Here is a 19,937-nt window from a genome sequence, read left to right on the forward strand (position 1 = left end):
AAAGAAACTTAAGAAGTTAGATCCAAAAGAAATAAGAAATGATCATTCAATTGAAGATCACGATGCATATGTACAAAGGGAACAAATTAAGTTTGCACAGGGAACTTTGATGCAGCCATTTCCTGGCTTTTGAGTGCTAGACTTTGCAACCTTAACATTCTTTAAAATAGTTTTTTCATATAAAACATTGAGGCAGAGTGACTAACTGTAAATAGATGTGTAAATTGAAAGAAGAGCTGACATATTGTAGATTGATTCTAGGTCACAGTTTAAGCCAGTTGTAAAGCATTCTGGTTTGGCATTCTATTTCTGGCTTGGCTCCGGATCTGCTAGTACAAGTATAAAAAACATCACAATATCTGACTAGCTTACATCTGGTAGCACAGAGAGTATGGGAGAAAGAAGAAAAGAAAATGAATGTAGAGACAATTAACTATGAATAGCTGAGGCTTTCACAGCAAGTAAATGGCTTTGGAGTACGGATGTCCAACTTGTTCAGGGGAGAGGGATGAATTATATTTTTAATTATGGTCCATCAGTCAGGACTACAAAATTAGGATTACATACTGACCTCATTCCACAGCAAACCTCTGATGAGCCCTGTTTTGTTGGATCACTACTGACAATGTTCTAGTTATTAAAGTTACTATTGAATATAGTATCACTCAGTGAAGCATGATTCACTGTATATGCAGTTACCTGATTAAATTGCATAACTGCATGCTCAATTGAGGCATACAATTGCATGCCTAAATTATTTGAAATTTAACTATATGATATGATATGAGGCTTTAACTGGATGCTTTACTCACTGCTGTGTGGCACATCCTTCTGGCTGCTCTGGGGATTAGCTCTTTCAGCCTGATGTCCCCTTCTTGTAGTTCCTCTCTTGCTCCTCAGGAGCTGTCTTGCCTCATCTTCATGGTTTAGCCCTCCAGCCAAGTCACAGTAGTCCTCCCCTTACAGTGTACTGTCAGCAGCTTCCTCACAGTCCCAGGTGGTCGTTACATTGTCTGTCCTGGCTGGGCCACTCCCTCCATGGGTTGAATGCATGGTCCCAGACAGCCTCCAAGTTCTCTGCCCAGATTGTACCGATCACTGAGTGAGTGGCACAAAGTGAACCCAGACCTGCCCTCTACTCAGGGTTCCGATCCAGGGCTCTGTATCTAGCAGCGAGGATCTGGACAACCATAAACCTTCCTGCCGCTCCCCTGGACTAGTTTCTACCTTACGTATTCCAGGCTCACATTGTCCATTCTTCTAGCCAAACCCCTCTTTTTGGTTCCAAATCCCTTTCTCTCCCTCCTCCCAGAGAAAGTGACTTTCTGCTACTAGCTCCCTCACTTTATAGATGAGCTGTCTGCTCCTGCACAGGTGAGCCTCCCTTGGTTAGGTCTTTCCTTTCAGCCTAAATGTCTCCCTCCTCCCCCCTCTCCCCCATCCCATTGCAGCCTAATAGGTTAATTGGCCTATCTGGCCTATGTTAACCCCTTCAGGGTGAGTGTGGAATGCGCACAGGCATATATGTTCAACATTAACTTCCCACTGAGATTGGTGAAATCTTTCCTTTCTTCTTACAAAGCTCTTGCCTTTTTTTCCCCCAGTTGTACTCGCTAAATGAATACAAACCACCTATTTCTAAGGCTAAAATGACACAGATCACTAAGGCAGCAATCAAGGCTATAAAGGTAAGGAATTGACTGTTTTTTATTTCCCTTCAGTTACTGTTATTTTTACTTCTTAAATAACCTGATAAAATGCAGAATTTGCTAATAACTTTTTTTCGTTCTGTATTTCTTCTCCAAGTTATGGGCAGGTATGATAAGTAATGGGGATTTTACAGGTTTAGCTGACAGTTTTGGCTTAAAATTTTTTGTTACTGGTGGTGATAAGTGAGAAAGAAAGACCTTAGCTTGACTCTTAGGGCAGGCCTACACTACGGGGCTAAGTCGACCGAAGTTATGCAACTCCAGCTATGAGAATAACTTAACTGGAGTTGACATACCTTAGTTCGATTTACTGCGGTGTCTACACTGTGCTGGGTCGACTTACCTTATGCTTGTCGGTCCAGAGGAGTACCAGAGTTGATGGGAGAGTGATCGGTGGTGGATTTAGTGGGTCTTCACTGGACCCGCTAATTTGATCCCTGGTGGATCGATCGCTGCAGTGTCGATCCATGGTAAGTGAAGACAAGCCCTTAGAGCCTAACATGAGTGTGCAGGTCTGGAAGTTAAAGATTTTTTTTCTATTTTTTGATTGTAAATTTGCTCTGGAATGAGTGAAATACAATAAAGATCAAAACCCACAAAGCCATCTTTATATTTTCAGAATAGAAGCCTAGGTGCTGCACCACCTGGCTTGAAGTAGTTTCCATTATATAAAAAGTTTACAGTTTGGTTCAGTGGATCTCAGCACCTCCATTATTTAAATTGTTCCAGCACCCCTGAATAGAAGTGCACTTTAAGGTTGTGTAATAGTCACAATTATACCCTCTTTTTTTATGGTCATAGAATTCTAAAATACTTTGTGGTGTGGCACAGTATTCAGCATTTGTGGGGTTTTATTTTTCATGTTCATTGAATACAAATTATAGACCTGTTAGTATATGAATAAGATTTTACATCCCTAAATGAAAAAAAAATTAGAAAACAGCGTTGAAAAATGGAGGAAAAGACGCAGGTTATGCAGTTGAAAGAATGGAAAATAGGAGAAAAAAATATGAGAGAGTATAAAAGCAAGGGAGACATTAAGCCTTGGCACCTATATTTTTACTCTGAGTATTCTGAGGTGTTTTGGTGTCAGGGAAATTACTGGCACCTGAACTAGGGAGTTAGGCAATCAGAGGGAGGTAGTGGCATGACAGCAGGGGAATGGAATGAACAGGTGGAGATTGAGGAATAAGTAAGAGCGCTATGTAAAGTATGGTTTGCAGTGTACCAGAATTGCTGCAAAATTTGATCAAACAGCAGTTTGTGTGATGCACCACATAATAGCTGCTGAACTAAGTGGTTAGTAATAATAATACTTGAGGGACCTGGTGGGTTAGGTAGCATCTTTTTTTGGATCAACTTGTATTGGTGAGAGAGACAAGCTTTCCAGCTTACACAGAGCTCTTCTTCAGGTCTGGGAAATATGACTTTTCTCTGAGTGCGTTTCCTACACCTGAAGAAGAGCACATAATTAATGCCAAATGATATAATAAAAAGTAATGTTATAATTAAAAAACAGCAGCATAACAATAGCAACCCACTATCGTTGTTTGTGTTATACCACATGGAAATCCATATTTTGTAATGGACTTCGAACTCTTTTATAACTCTAAGTATGAGCAGAGGGGGAATCTCTGTCACACACTGAGCATTACAGAGTTCTTGGTTGCTCTGGGCTGCAGAGCTGCCTGTGTACGAAAGTCAGGAGGCAGCCATAAATTAGAGAAGCTGCCGCCTTTGCCGCCCCCCCCCCCAAGTGGTGCATTCTGGATTGCAACCCCTGGAGGTGTAACACAGAAACTCACCATGTGTTTCCGAATTTGCAATGTGATTTGGATAGAAATGTTCACTGGTATAGGATGTTCCAACAAGTGCAATGAACTAGGGCAACTTTTTCTGAATAACTTATTTTGAAAAAAATGGAGACTTGATAAAATCCTCGTTTACTTGTTTTCTCTTTTAGATTGGGAAATGCAAATTTTAAAGTGTTGTTAAAATATAGATCAATGGCATGATATTAGTATGTTGAATTATATGCAATAGGTCTAACTTTTCCTTTAGCTCCTTACAACAAAATAACAGTAGCTTTTCAGGAATTTTGCCTTTCTCCTACTTCTGTAGCAATAAACATTTACGGTAGAAATTAAAGTCAAGTTGACAGAACTGTACGTTCAAATAATATTGGAGGTCAGATATGTATAAGCATTTTTGTTGGTTCCCTACTCTAAAAATATCTCTTATTTTTTAGTTCTACAAACACGTTGTACAGAGTGTTGAGAAATTCATTCAAAAGGTACGTAACTTGAGCGTATTGTATTAACATACAGATATAAACCAGGACTTAATATTCTACTATTTGAAATATAAATGAGAAGAGATTTTTTTTGTGGTGTGTGAGTATATATACAGATAAATATTTTGTGTGCATATAAAATTATAAAATTGAGTGGAATATCAGTCATGCAAAAATTCTGCATAAATAAGATAGTTCTCTTGATTGGAAAATAAGTTGGTGGTATATGTAAGATGAAATTGTTGCCTGAATGAGTACAGAGATAAGGTTATTAAAGTATTACTATTCTTTTTTAGATCAGTTATCTTCAGAATTGGTATTAATTTTGTTTGTGTGTTCATGTAGAGTTAAAGGGATGCTGTCAACTTGAAAATTAGTCAGTTTAAACAAAGAAGAGTTTCATGTATTACAGCTTCCCTTGATTTCCTGCTAATATTTTCCATAGATTATAAAGTTTACAAAGGGACATCTGTCATCATCTAGTTTGGCTTGTATAACACAGGCCATAGAACTTCACTCAGTGATTCCTGCATTGAACTCAGTAATTTATGTTTGGACTGGAGCTTTTAGAAAGACATACAATCTTGATTTAAAGATTCCAAGTGCTGGAGAATTTACTGCATCAGTTGGTAAACTTTTCCAATGGTTAATTACCCTACTGTTAAAAATTTTCATCTTAGTCCCAGGTTGAATTTTTCTATAGTCAGGTTTCTGTTGTTGGCTCTTGTTATGCCTTTGTCTAAATCATGAGAACTTTGTAGTCTAAGATATCTTCTGCCTGATAGATATGCATTGTGATCAAATTACCTCTTAACCTTCTCTAATAAGTATATTAAGCTCATAAAGTCTCTCATTATAAGGCATGTTTTCCAGAGCACAAGTCATTCTTGTGGACTATACTAAATTTAACAACGGTACTCTCAGTGTAGTATGAGAGCAGGGGTAGGCAACCTATGGCACGCTTGCCAAAGGTGACACTCGAGCTGATTTTCAGTGGCACTCCCACTGCCCGGGTCCTGACCACCGGTCCAGTGGACTCTGCATTTAATTTTAAATGAAGCTTCTTAAACATTTTAAAAACCTTATTTACTTTACATACAACAATAGTTTAGTTATATATTAAAGACTTATAGAAAGAGACATTCTAAAAATGTTAAAATGTATTACTGGCACACGAAACCTTAAATTAGAGTGAATAAATGAAGACTCGGCACACCGCTTCTGAAAGGTTGCCGACCCCTGTATTACAGCGTCATGTGTGGAGTTAGTGTGGTATAGCTATTGGGCTTTAAATTCAAAGTCCACCTCATACTGCACTCATGTCCTCATGTAGACACCCCTTAGATGCATAAGACCTTACGTTGGCTGTGTTAAAATGTTTATTTTTTCATTATGTTCAGTTTACAAAGCAATCCATTTCTCTCCTTGTATCAGTGACATGTCCTTGTCATTCCTTACAACCCTACCTTATATGCCATTTGCAGACTTTATCATTACTGATTTAATATTTTCGTCCAGATCATTAACAGGTTATTGAATAACGTTGCACTGAGAACCACCACTGCCAGGATTCCAATTGAAATAACTCCCTTGATGATTCCCCATTAACAATTGCATTTTGAGCTCCATCTCTGTTTTTATTTAATTTCGTATGTGCTCGTATTGATTTTGCATAGTACTAAATTTTAAATCAGAATATTGTGCACTACGAAGTCATACATCTTATAGAAGTTTAAAGTATATCACATCAGCAGTTACCAGATGCGTAATCTTATCAACAAATTATATTAAATTAATTTGAGGAGACTTATTTTGATTAAAGTCGTCAGCCATTCCATTATTTTGCCTGAAATCCATGTCAGGCTAATTGTCCTATATTTACCCAGGAGATTCAGTTTACCTTTATTTAAATACTGGCACAGCTTTGGCTTTCTTCCAGTTCTCTGACTCTTCTCTGCTTTTCCAAGATTTAATAAAAATGTACTCAAATGTTCCAAAAGGTGCTCAGCCAACTCTCTTAAAATTCTTGGATACAAGTTACCCAGACCTGATAACTTAAAAAAAAAGTGTTGTTTTTTTTTAAATGGATGCTTTTTAGCATCCTCCTTAGTTTCTGTTTGAAAAGAGACTCTCTTGTCATTGTGTGACATGAATTATTATTAGTAGTAATTTATTTATGGCAGTAGCTGCTATATGCCAGGTACTTTCCAACTGTAAGGGTGGTCTCTTCTCGAGGGAACTCAGAGTCTAATGCATGTAATAGATACACTGTCCAGCTTTATTTCAGATACATAAATATTTATTGAACGCTTCTGCCGCTACTGCATCATTATTAAAAATTTTACAGTCTTCATCTAGTAATGGTCATATACCATTTCTAGTATTCCTTTTGTTCCTGATATATTTAAAAATTCCTTCTTATTGTCCTTAACCCTATTAGTCATAGGTATTTTTTGGATACCTTAGTTTCCTAAGGTGGAGTTGGTTTTAAACATGGTGTTGTTCAGTGTGACTGTTAATATACGGATTAGAAACAGGACCAGAAGGCGAGAAGCAACAGAGACTGGGATTGAGTGTGGGCAACAGGAGTTAAGGCTTATTCTACTCAAATCCTGAACAACTGATATACAGCCTCAGACTGGTAAACATAATACACCAATGTGCGCACATGTCAATTTCAAATTTGTAATTCTTATAAAGTAATTAATTAAAAAAAACTGATGAAAGTTTTCATAAACATTATAGAAAAACCTCTCATAGCAATAGTTAACAGTGTGACACTAAATGTCACTTGATTACACACAGTATTATAAAACCACAAACAGAACTATGCATAGTATAATTTATGAAAGCGGTACTAACCTTGTATCAAGAGCAGAAACATGTACTTATTGGTAAACGTAGTTAGAAGTTAAGGATGCCTGATGGTAGTTCAGGATAAGGATGGAAATATGTGGGATCTAGGTAGTGGACGAGAGATAGTTGAGGTGAGACGCGGGAATTAATGGATGTAGTGTACATTGGATGTTTGGATGACTTGTATCTTATTTCCTTGCTTTTTATGATTTGCATTGGTGATAGGTACACCTATTTATTCACCTGAATGCTAAGCTAATGATATTTTAATGGGAATATTTTGAAATACACATCCATTTCAGTTGTGTGCACACACCCAGCGAACTGTTGCTGGAGAATTTTACCTCAGCGGTACCCATCAAGGCAGCGTATGTGTTCTCTGCTGCCTCATGCTGCTGTGCGATGGTGTATAGGGCGGAGCCTCCCCTTCGACCTCTGTTTCTTCTTACCGCCCACAATGGTTGTTGGAACATTCTTCCTTGCTTCTGCAAGTTCTTCTTTGAATAGATGCAGATGTGTATTCCACTTAGGTGTGTGCACACCCAGCACACCGGAGCTGGAAATTTTGCCAAGCAGTACACGTAGAGAGGCGGCACTCCCCCCTCGTGGCTGTGGCTCCTCTGCTGGCTATGTGAGGCAGCGCCACCCAAATCCCTCTCAGTTCCATCATTTTGCCCATGGCTGGAGTCAGAGATCTGTGTGGTTGTCACCTCACAAATAGTCTTAGTCTAGTTCTTGTTGTATGTAGTTAGTAGTTAATGTTAGTATTAGTTGTAGGGCTGTCAAGCTATTAAAAAAATTAATTGTGCAATTAATCGCACTGTTAAACAATACTAGAATACCATTTATTTAAATATTTTTGGATGTTTTCTACTTTTTCAAATATATTGATTTCAGTTATAACAGTACAAAGTGTACAGTGCTCACTGTATTTATTTTTGATTACAAATATTTGCACTGTAAAAAACAATGAAATAGTATTTTTCAATTCACCTAATACATACTGTAGTGCAATTCTTTATTATGAAAGTTGAACTTACAAATGTAGAATTATGTACCAAAAAAAACTGCATTCAAAAATAAAACAATGTAAAACTTTAGCGCCTACAAGTGCACTCAGTCCTACTTCTTGTTCAGATAGTTGCTCAGGCAAACAAGTTTGTTTACATTTGCGGAGATAATGCTGCCTGCTTCTTGTTTACAGTGTCACCTGAAAGCGAGAACAGGCATTTGCATGCCATTGTTGTAGCTGGGGTCTCAAGATATTTACGTGCGAGATGCGCTAAAGATTCATACGTCCCTTCATGCTTCAACCACCATTCCAGAGGACATGCGTCCATGCTGATGATGGATTCTGCTTGATAACAATCCAAAGTAGTGTGGTTCATGATGCATGTTCATTTTTGTCATCTGAGTCAGATGCCACCAACAGAAATTGATTTTCTTTTTTGGTGGCTTGGGTTCTGTAGTTTGTGTCAGAGTGTTGCTCTTTTAAGATTTCTGAAAGCATTCTCCACACCCTGTCCCTCAGATTTTGGAGGGCACTTCAGATTCTTAAACCTTGGGTCTAACATTGCGACTATCTTTAGAAATCTGATATTGGAACCTTCTTTGTTTTTTTGTCATATCTGCAGTGAAAGCGTTCTTAAATCAAACAATATATGTGAGGTTGTCCTTTGAGACTACCATATTACAAAATATATGGCAGAATGCAGGTAAAACCATGGAGCAGGAGACATACAATTCTCTTCCAAGGAGTTCAGTCACAAATTTAATTAACGCAGTTTTTTTAATGAACATTATCAGTATGGAAGCATGTCCTCTGGAATGCTGGTCGAAGCATGAAGCGGCATACGAATGTGGAGCATATCTGGCACATAAATACCTTGCAACGCCAGCTACAAAAGTGCCATGCAAATGTCTGTTCTCGCTTTCAGGTGACATTGTAAATAAGCAGGCAGCATTATCTCCCATAAATGTAAACAAACTTGTTTCTCTTACTGATTGGCTGCACAAGAAGTAGGACAGAATGGAGTAGTAGGCTCTAAAGTTTTACATTTTGTTTTTCAGTGCAGTTATGTAACAACAAAAAAATCTACATTTGTATGTTGCACTTTTAGATAAAGAGATTATACAACAGTGCTAATATGAGGTGAATTGAAAAATACTGTTTCTTTTGTTATATTTACAGTGCAAATATTTGGAATCAAAAGTAATATAAAGTGAGCACTGTACACTTTGTATTCTGTGTTGTAATTGAAATCAATAAATTTGAAAATGTAGAAAAACATCCGAAAATATTTAATAAATTTCAATTGGTATTCTGTTTAACAGTGCGATTAAAACTGCGATTAATAGCAATTAATTTTTTTGAATTAATTGCATGGGTTAATTGTGATTAATCGACAGCCCTAGTTAGTTGTAGTGGTCTGTTCCCCTGGTGGTACCCTCACTGGGGTTTAAATATTGTCCTCTGTGCGGAGAAGCAATCCCTATACGCTGTACCTTCTTTGTCGTAGCAAGAGCCACCTCAAAAAGCATTGTTCAATCTGCAGATTGCTCAAGAAAAGAACACTGGTGGTTTAGGACCTTCGCCTTAAGCAGCACCTGCTTGAACAGTCCATGTGGCCTGGTCTGGTACTTCATCATGTCGAAGATCACGCTTGGGCTCTCTCAGGAATCATGTCACTCCTCCCCTTCTCTTTAGCTGGTTCTACTGATGTATGAGAAGGAAGAACCAGAACCAGTTCGGACAGGAGCTTCCTCATCATCCCCAGACCACCGCCAATAGAAGGAGTTGTTGCAGGGGGTTGCTGTAGATTTATAAATCTTGCTAGAGGAGGTCCAGGACCCTTAGCATCAACTCCTGGGCATTTTACAACCACAGGGACTGGTCAGCATGGCCCTCCCAATCACCTAGGCCATATTAGAACTAGTCAGAGCAGTTTGTGTCCCTACACCAAAAAGAGCCAACAGATGCTATTTTGTGCTGGCCAAGGGTGTGGACTTCTTGTTTTCTCATCCTGCCCCCAATTAGTTAGTGGTACAAGTGGCTATGGAGAGAGCTTGGTCACACTACCAAAAATTTACTGCAGCAGTTAAAGAATCAGGGAGAATAGACCTCCTAGGTAGGAAGGTTTTCTCCTCTGCAGACCTCAAATTTCATATTGCTAATTACCAGGCCTTTATTTTAACCATTTGAACATCTGTGCTAGGCTTGTGACATTTAAAGATAAGCTACCTATGGAAGACTCAGTCCAGTTCCAGTCCTCTCTGGATGAGGGGAGTTTGGTAGCAAAGGTGGCTCTTCAGGCTGCGGTAGATACTGCAGATACAGCATCCAGATCTTTAGCCACAGCACTGGACATGCGAAGGAGCTTGTGGCTTCAATCATTGGGCTTCCCTAGAGAGGTCCAAAATACTATCCAAGACCTCCCCTTCGATGAGTCCAGCCTTTTTAATGAAAAGACAGACGCATCTCTGTTCTCTAAAGGACTCAAGATCCACCCTGCAATCCCTGGGAATTTACACTCCAGCCCCGTTCCCATTCATGCTTCTTTTCTTAAGAGTGAACATGCTAAGTTTTCTTAACTGTTCTTCATAGGTCGTGTTTTCTAAACCTTTAATCATTTTTGTTGCTCTTCCCTGGATATACCCACATATTTCCTAAAGTGTAGTGCTAAATTTGGACACAGCACTCCAGCTGATACCTCACTTGTATAGAGTAGAGCAGGACAATTACCTCCTGACTCTTTGGACTTGTCTACACTTAAAATGCTGCAGCGGCACTGCTTCAGTGAAGACACTACCTATGCTGATGGGAGTGCTTTTTATGTCAGCATAGGTAATGCACCTCCCCAGGAGGCAGTAGCTAGGTCAGTAGGAGAATTCTCCCGTTTACTTATCGCTTTCTACACCAGGGGTTAGGTCAGTTTAATTGCATTATTCAGGGGGGTGGATTTTTCAGGTCCCCGAGCAACATAGTTATACCGATCTAATTTTCTAGTGTAGACGAGCCCTTATATACAACACTCCTGTGACTACATCCCAGAATGACATCATCCTTTTTTGCAACTGCATCACATTATTGACCCATTCAATTTGTGATCCTCTATAACCCGCCAGATCCTTTTTAGCAGTGCTGCCACTTAGCTAGTTATCCCCCATGTTGTAGTTATGCATTTAATTTTTACTTCCTAAGTATAGTCCTTTGCTTGTCTTTACTGAATTTCATCTTGTTGATTTCAGTCCAATTCTCTTAGTTTATGAAGGTCATTGTGAATTCTAATCCTGTCCTCCGAAGTGCTTGCAACCCCTCCCAGCTTGCTGTCATCCGCAGGCTTTATAATCTTACTCTCCACTCCATTATCCAAGTCATTAATGAAAATATTGAATACTGGACCCAGGACTGACCCCAGCGGGATTCTGCTACATATATCCTCCCAATTTGATAGCAAACCATTCATAGATGGATAACTACTATTTCAGTTCATTCTTTAACCAGTTGTGCACCCATCTTGTAGTAATTTCATCTAGATCATGTTTTCCTACTTTGCTTATGAGAATGTTATGTGGGACTATGTCAAAAGCCTTACTAAAATCGAGATATATCACTTCTGCTTCCTCCCCTATCCACTAGGCTAGTAACCCTGTCAGAGAAGGAAATTAGGTTGGTTTGGCATGATTTGTTCTTGACCAATACATGCTGATTATTCATTGTAACTCTATTATCCTCTAGGTGTTTACAAATTAATTGTTTTTAATGATTTGTTCCAGTATTTTTTCAGGTGTTGAAGTTAGGCTGATTGGTTTATAATTCCCTGGGTCCTCTCTGTTCCCCTTTCAAAAGATAGGTACTGTGATTGTCCCTTTTCCAATTTTCTGGGACCTCACCCGTGCTTCTTGAGTTCTCAAAGATAATTGCTCATGGTTCTGAGATGACTTCAACTAATCTCTTAAGTACCCTCGGATGAATTTTACTCACTTAAATACATCTAACTTACCAAAATATTCTTTAATCTGTTCTTTCCATGTTTTGGCTTGTGGTCCTTCCCCCTTGTTAATTAATTGTGTTGAGTATCTGGTTACTATTAATGTTTTTTAGTGAAGATTGAAGAAAAATAGGCATTAAACATCTCAGCCTTCTTGATGTCATCAATTTAGTGCTCTTTCCCCACTAACTATACCTACACTTTCCTCCTTCTTTATCATACTCCTAACATACTTATAGAACCTGTTCTTATTGCCTTTTATGTCCCTTGCTAAGTGTAACTCATTTCGTGCCTTAGCCTTTCTGATTTTGTTCCTACATGCTTGTGCGTGCTGTTCTTTTGTACTCCTCCTTAGCAATTCGTCCATGTTTCTTTTTTTTGTAGGATTCCATTTTGTTTTTCAGGTCACTAAGAGCTCATGATGAAGCCATGTTGGCTTATTACTCTTTCTATCTTTCCGTTGCATTGGGATAATTTGCAGTATTGCCGTTAATATTGTCTCCTTGCGAAACTGCCAGCTCTCCTGAACTCCTTTATCCCTTAGATAATTAGTACAAGTGAGAAACCAGGTAAGAGATAATGCTGAAAGACTTAGCGCTGAGACTGGGCAGCATATTAGACACATGAGTTTACAATAAGTAAAGGAGTACTTGTGGCACCTTAGAGACTAACCAATTTATTTCAGCGTGAGCTTTTGCATCCAATGAAGTGAGCTGTAGCTCACGAAAGCTCATGCTCAAATAAATTTGTTAGTCTCTAAGGTGCCACAAGTACTCCTTTTCTTTTTGCAAAGACAGACTAACACGGCTGTTACTCTGAAACACGAGTTTACAATGTGCTATACATATGTTTATGGGCTGCATGAGCCAAGAAGGTAACCACACCTATCCATACAGCTTCTGTGCAAACACTCCTGAAATATTGCTTATGGCATCATGTTGCTGACAGTTTAGAGGGATTCCAGAGAAGAACCACAAAAGTGATAGGAGGCTGCAGCAGTTGAGATTTAAGGAAAGATTAGAAAATCTAAATACATAGAGCTGGTTTAAGCAATGACTGAAGAACAAAACAAAGATCTTGGTATTCAAGATAAGTATTCAAGGTTGTAAACACCAAGGAGAGGAAGGAATTAATTATATGATATTATATACTGGGTTACAAATGGAAGAAAACAAATGGAAAAATTAAGATGAATATCCAGAAAAACGTCTTGATGATGAGTACTATTAGGTTGTGGACCACTTTTCCTGGGGAAATAGTGGGATCAGCAATAACTTGGGACTTTTAAAACTGGACTGTCCAAATTGCTAGGAAATGTAGAGATACAGACTAGAAGATGTTTTCTGTCTCTTATTTCTGTGACTCTAATGATAGGAAAGTTGCATTATTGTGTTTAAGATTCTAATTGCAACCAATACAAAATATAATTGAGAATATTTTATGAACTGTCTTAGGTTTCATTTATTTCTTAGGCTTGGTCTGTGCACTTAGTTGCACAAGTTTAAAGTTGTGTGTTTAAACTGATTTAGCTAAACAAGCATAAATGCCTGTGAGACTCTCTTAAATCAAGTTAAAACCTGTTTTAGGTTGGATCAGTAAATGTACAGATGCAAGATGTACTGATATAAGAGTGGCTGCACAAAGGTTTGCACCAGTTTAACTAAATCTGTCTTTAAACTGATTTTAGTTACAGTGGTTCAGCTTTGTGCATTCACAAGACCTTGGGAGTAATTTCTCCTGTGTAAAGTTTCCTTTGTAACTAGGATTGTATTTTATGCATTAGTGATCTTATAGGTACTACACCATTTGTATATAATATAAGTTTCAAATTTTCCCAGAGTTTTAAAATGTTTACAATTGGTGTCATCTCAAGTAAATAAGCGTATGAGTGTTTAGAGACAGAAATAGTTAATAATTTGCTATTTCGGATGAAGGTTTGTCATATTGCTTACAGGGACTTCCAGTGAGCCAGTGTTTTGAGTGAGTGATTGATAAAAAGAAAAAAATATAGAGAAGCTTACTAACATCCAGCCCCCAACTCCCTTTGTTGAGATTCTTTCTCCCTGGTCATTAGTGCAGTGCTTTTTATTTGACCAAGGTACAAGAGCATTACATTTCTAAACTTGTTTTAGTTTGATTATAAGTCCAGTTTTTTTGGAATGATGTGAAATTTGATATGCAGCATGCTGCATATAAGTACTATGAGCTGAAAATTTGAACGAGGCTGTAATAATTGAGATGGCTTCACATTTATCATGTATATATACAGTGCAGACTTAGATATAAAATGCCTTTTTAAAAAATAGTATATATATTTAAAGTTTAATTGTTATGAGATTGATATCCATAGAACTTTGACTAATTAAAAATTATTGTGCACCATCACAAGCATTTACTTGTACTGGTAAGTCAATTTATAAAATGTAAGGAGTGGAAAAATCTAGTCATGAGATTTTGTTGATATTTTCTGTCCTTGGGCTCTTAACTATGTGATTTTGTTCTTTTTCAGTTATACATTATTTTTAAACTATCTTCTTTGTGTAGTGCAAACCAGAATACAAGGTGCCTGGTCTCTATGTCATTGACTCTATTGTGCGACAGTCCCGGCATCAGTTTGGGCAAGAGAAGGATGTGTTTGCTCCTAGATTCAGCAATAATATCATCAGCACTTTCCAGAATTTATACCGTTGTCCTGGGGATGACAAGGTATGTCTTGTTTCTTCTAAAACTAACACAATTATTAGAATTTCTTTTTTTCAAAGAAAATTAAAAAGGTTTGACGACATTAGTGTTTTATTTTAGCAGACCTAATTGTAACCCATATAACTCTTCTTAAGGAAATTTTTAAAATAATCTGAAAGTATATGTGGTCTGAGGGAGAACACTCTCCAATTAGATCCAGGGGCACTTCTACCTAAGGTGCTTGTGAAGAGAGACAACTGGTTGAAATGAGGTGTCTATATGAGAAGAGAGAGCAAGATCTATGTAGAAGTGTACTGCAAAGGAATGTCGTCCGTCCGTCGTCTTCCCCCCTCCCCCCCCGCCTATTGTGAGGACAGTAGATAGGAAGTTTCTACAAGGTGTATCGGAGGAGGTGATTGGATATGTATTCTCAGGATGAGCCAACACATTTTGGTTCAGAATTGGAAGAGAGAGCAGCAGCAATGCAGAACACTTTCCAAATTGTTGGTATCCAGTATGAAAAAATTGTATTGGTAAAATTAGTATAGTCTTGAATTGTGAATTATATGAAATACCTTGGAAAGAAAGTACAACTTTTATTTGTGGCGGAATCCTTATGCCAATTTTATGTTTGGCAGAGCTGACGGGGAGACGGTAAAGTTGTTGTTTTAAGCTACCTTTCCACTCCTTTGATTGTGAGGATAGCCAGGGACTGAACAGTTCTAACTTTCACTATATGGAACAGTTCTTTTGGGGCCTTTCCAACGAGCCAGGGTCACTGCCAGAATGTCCCTACGCAGGTGGGAGGTAGGGAAGACTAACAGGAGGCACAGCCAGCTCTGCCCCAGAAAAGGAATCTTCCACTCTTATGTAGGTGTTGATTAAAAATACACTTTTTGTGTATGCTCAATAGAATGTTGACAAATCAAAAGCAGTTTTCCTGGGAACACACAAAAGCATTCAAGGAAGGCTATTTCTGTACCATATTCAACTTTCTATCTCCTGAAATTTCTGTGCTAGAGTTGTTCATTAGAAGGCTGTGAGAACATGGTTTTATAACATGGAAAATGACTCTTTTCTCCTCTTTCCTTGCTCCCAACTCCAAGTCACTTTGTTTTTTAAAAATTGCTAAATGTAGTTTTGTTCAAACTTTCAAAAATAAATCACCTTTGGGCAGAATTAAAACACAGAAAATTTCAGCATGATAATTGAAGGTTTTGGAGAGCTAAGAGCAACTCAAAACAGGTTTAGGATGGAAGCACCTTTTGTAAGCTTAAGTTGATTTAAAATGAGCTAGTTAAATTGACATCACAATTCTCTTTATGAAATTGCTGAGACTATTTTCACAGTTTCTTGCAGAGTGTTAAAGGAAACTGACATCTAAGTCCAAAGTTCATCTATATTATTGCAATACTGTCTAATTATTGTAATTCGGTGTGAAAGCTCTTCCAGATTAATACTTTAAAATACACTACTTCATCAACAAAATTACATTTTAAAAATAGCCTCTAGCATGACTTACACACACAGTTTTGGGCTCCTTCTGCTGTCTCAGCAGCAGTAGGTAACTGTAATTATTCTGAGTTGTGCACATTTCAGTGGACAAAAATGATGCTGGTGCTCAGAAGTAGATACATTTGAGCCATGTTTAATATGTGCTTGTATTAAAATGCTAGGAGGGGAGGAAAGATTTCTTGTTTTTAAGTGTCAATAACTCTTAAATTATTCCCTTAAGATTATTTTCTAGTGTTATCCCCCAAGAATAATAGTACAGAATTTGGAGAAGCCAAACTAATACTTTTCTAGTATGCTTCTAAATATGCAAGACTTTCTACCTTCATAAATTGACAGTATCAAACATGATAGTCATCATATAGTTTTCTAGCTTTAATCCTTTTGTTGTCCTATCTTTCCTTTAGAGTAAAATTGTTAGAGTGCTAAATTTGTGGCAGAAGAATAATGTATTCAAGAGTGAAATTATTCAGCCTCTCCTGGATATGGCAGCAGGAATTCCTCCTCCAGTTTTGACTCCAGTTTTGCCCAGTACAACAGCTGCTATGAGCAACAATACACCAGGTAAAGGAAAATGGGATATAAGTCTCTCAGTGAATTAGAAAGCTTGCTTCAACTTTTGGAACAGAATTTTCTGTTCGGCTATCAACATTTGCCAACTTGACATGCTTGAAATTGGACCAAAATTTTCACTAGCCTTCAGGAAAGTATTAAAACTAAATTGAATGGTTTGAAAGATGAAAGTTGATCTACTAATAACTAACCAGCATGTAGGTCAGGGAAGTACCATAAATAGAAAGTGGTCAGGCCAGTTACATTTACTTCCCAAATACACATGCTTTCTTTATTTGTAATATGCAGTTTGTCCAAGGGAGCATTTGTTTAAATCAGAGAAATTTAAATTACTGATTTTAGTCGTGATTTAAATAATCAATTTCATTCTTGTTTTGCATTTGTACTTCTAAGTTATTTTCCTAGCGAAGAGTAGATTCTCATTAAAATGTTGAATTGCAATATAATATAGACCAGGGATCGGTAACCTTTGGCACGTGGCCCTCCAGGGACAGTTTGTTTACCTGCATATCTGCAGGTTCAGCTGATTGCAGCTCCCAGTGGCCGCGGTTCACCGTCCCAGGCCAATGGGAGCTGCGTGAAGCGGCGCAGGCCGAGGGATATTTTTGTTCATAGATTGGAAGAGGAAAGCAAGCTTTCCTGTTTTTTCAACTACCATTCAGTTTCTTAACTTTGAATGAACTAGTCATTGAACTGAACTAGTTGAATAAACTGAAATGAAGAAAATATTCTCTCTCCACCTGCAAAAGAGGCTTCTGCTGTTAAAATTTGGTTTAGCACTTCTTCAAACTCTAGTTGCAGGTACTTAGCCAGTGACTTCCACTTCAGTATTTGACTTTCTTAAAAATTTTGGCAACAAATATGTACTGTTTAGTATTAATTTTGTAATATGATTTAAATGATTGTAATAGATTATTGTAAATTTAGGTTTTATCACGTTGTCATTTCAAATTTAATTTTAAATAGGTTTATTGAAAAAATCTATTAAAATTTAAGAAATCCAATTTAAATAAAAAAAAATACATTTTTTTCCCAACAAACTTCCATTTTTTTATCCACCCTGTTTTATCCAATAAAAAAGGGTTTTATGGTTGCAAATGCAAATGATGGGTCAGTGAACAATCATGGGGGGGGGACCTTGTTAAATATTGGTGCCATAAGTGTGTGAGAATCTCTTATCGAGGATCATTGTCTTGCATTTACTTCAAGCAAAATTTGTATTTCTATTTGCTGTACATATGATCATACTTAACTGATAATCTAAGGACTTGCCCTGACATTGCATATTGTCAGGGAGTTTGATTTCTTCTGTTTGTGTAGACTTAATCAGATTAATATACATGAAATAATTTAAACATGCACTATTTATGTAGAAAATCCAAAATATAAACTTGTTTATACACATGAAACGGTTGTATTTTTCATTTGTGTGTGTGTATGTATATAGTTTATCATGTGAACTAGGTAAGCACTTTGCTTGAGCTTCATGTCTCTTGTGTGCATTTTTTTTTATATTTGTACTCTTTTTACTGTATTAAACTGCTGGTATCATCACTTTTTTACCATACTAACACTTTTTGAAATCTGATGTGAATTATTTTTTAAAACATTATTGCAGTAGTTTGGATTTGGCATTGTTCAGCACTTGCCTTCACTTCTGAGTTACAGAAAGGAGGGGATGTTGCTCTGACATCTGGAGCAGCATTCATCAGACCTACAGCATGGAACTAATCAGCAAAATCCCAGCCTGAGAGCTCTTTTGACTCAGAAATATTCATCTCCAAAGGAATTTGGATGGGAGAAAGACAAAACAGAGGAGACTATCACCCCTGAATCTGGCAGCTGTGGGTGGAAATTATAAGTAAAGTAAGCAGGCCCAGCCTGCAGATGAGCTGGGAGAGTGCAGCAAGGTTGCAAGTTACTGGAATTCTTTATTATAGTTACCTGTGGAGCAAGTGTATCTCTTCCCTGAAGTTTTATCTTGCAGCAGGCCAGGAGCTAACATCTATCCAAAGCTAGAGTTGTTCACCTGTTTCCTCTTCTAGCAATTGTTCTACAGTAATTCCTCACTTAAAGTCGTACCAGTTAACGTTGTTATGTTGCTGCTCAATTAGAGAATGTGCTCGTTTAAAGTTGTGGAATGCTCCCTTATAACGTTGTTTGGCAGCTGCCTGCTTTTGTCCACTGCTTGCAGAAAGAGCAGCTGGTGGGGGCTTGGAACCAGCGTGGACTGGCAGCCCCACTATCAGCTCCCTTAAGTTCCCTGTGCGGAAGCTGCCCAGCAGGCTATCAATTGCTGGGCAGTTCAGCTGTCCCTCCCCCCACTGCCGTGTGCTGCTCCTACCCTCTGCCTTGGAGCTGATCCCGGGAGCCTCCCGCTTGCTGTGTGGGGGAAGGGGCAGAGGGGTGTTAATGTCAGGGTGTCCCCCTCCCATCGCTCCTGACCCTTTACCCCCTCTCCATAGAGCTGTGGGGGCGGGGGAACATGACAGGGCTCAGGATGGAGGGAGCTTGCTGGTAGCAGCTGCTGTCTCAACTTGCTGATTAACTTAAAAAGGCAGTGTACTTAGAGTGGGGTCAGTGTACTTAAAGGGGCAATGCGCGTCTCTTTCACACACACGATGTGTGTCTCTGTCTCTCTCTGCCATGCTGTCTCTCCTCCCTCCATTCCTGCTGCCTTGTAGAGTGTGAGACTGCATTAACAACGTGTTAACCCTTGAGGGCTCAGCGGAGTGCTAGTTCATCATTTAGCAGTAAGGCATTCCCTGGGAAATATCCCACCCTCTTCCACCCTCTGACTTCACCATCTCAACCAAGTTTCACAATCATCATTGCTGTGTACAGTATTAAATTTTTGTTTAAAACTTCTACTGTGTATGTGTGTGTGCATGTGTGTATATAGTCTTTTGTCTGGCGAAAAAAAATTCTCTGGAACTTAACCCCCCCATTTACATTAATTCTTATGGGGAAATTGGATTCGCTTAACATCGTTTCGCTTAAAGTAGCATTTTTTCAGGACCATAACTACAACGTTAAGCGAGGAGTTACTGTATTTTTATGAATATTTAAATATTTTTAAACTTATCTACAATGAAGATTACTGAGTCTTTTGGGTAGCTGAATACTTACCCAAGTGTGAAACCTACCTCTTTCGTGATGTCACAGATCACTATCTTATGATATTGGTTTGGCCAGTAGTGATGTGTGATTTCTACTTTTCTGGTTAACTTTTTTATTTTATTGCTGCCTTATCTCCTCAACCTACCCTTACCCCATTTGTCTGTTTTTGTTCACTTGCTGTGTCTTGTCTGAAATGTTGAT

At 38.2% G+C, this 19,937-nt stretch overlaps 1 protein-coding gene across 1 annotated transcript in view; it reads left to right on the top strand.

Moving 5' to 3' along the window:
- Window positions 1-19,937, top strand: part of SCAF8 (SR-related CTD associated factor 8) — an 85,910-nt gene that overhangs the window by 21,599 nt on the left and 44,374 nt on the right. The window contains 4 exon segments of the mRNA XM_048844182.2: window positions 1,605-1,688; window positions 3,958-4,002; window positions 14,394-14,555; window positions 16,451-16,607. Coding sequence (XP_048700139.2) covers window positions 1,605-1,688; window positions 3,958-4,002; window positions 14,394-14,555; window positions 16,451-16,607 — 448 coding nt within the window.

This window comes from Caretta caretta, chromosome 3 (genome assembly GCF_965140235.1).
Source record: "Caretta caretta isolate rCarCar2 chromosome 3, rCarCar1.hap1, whole genome shotgun sequence".
Lineage (NCBI taxonomy): Eukaryota > Metazoa > Chordata > Testudines > Cheloniidae > Caretta > Caretta caretta.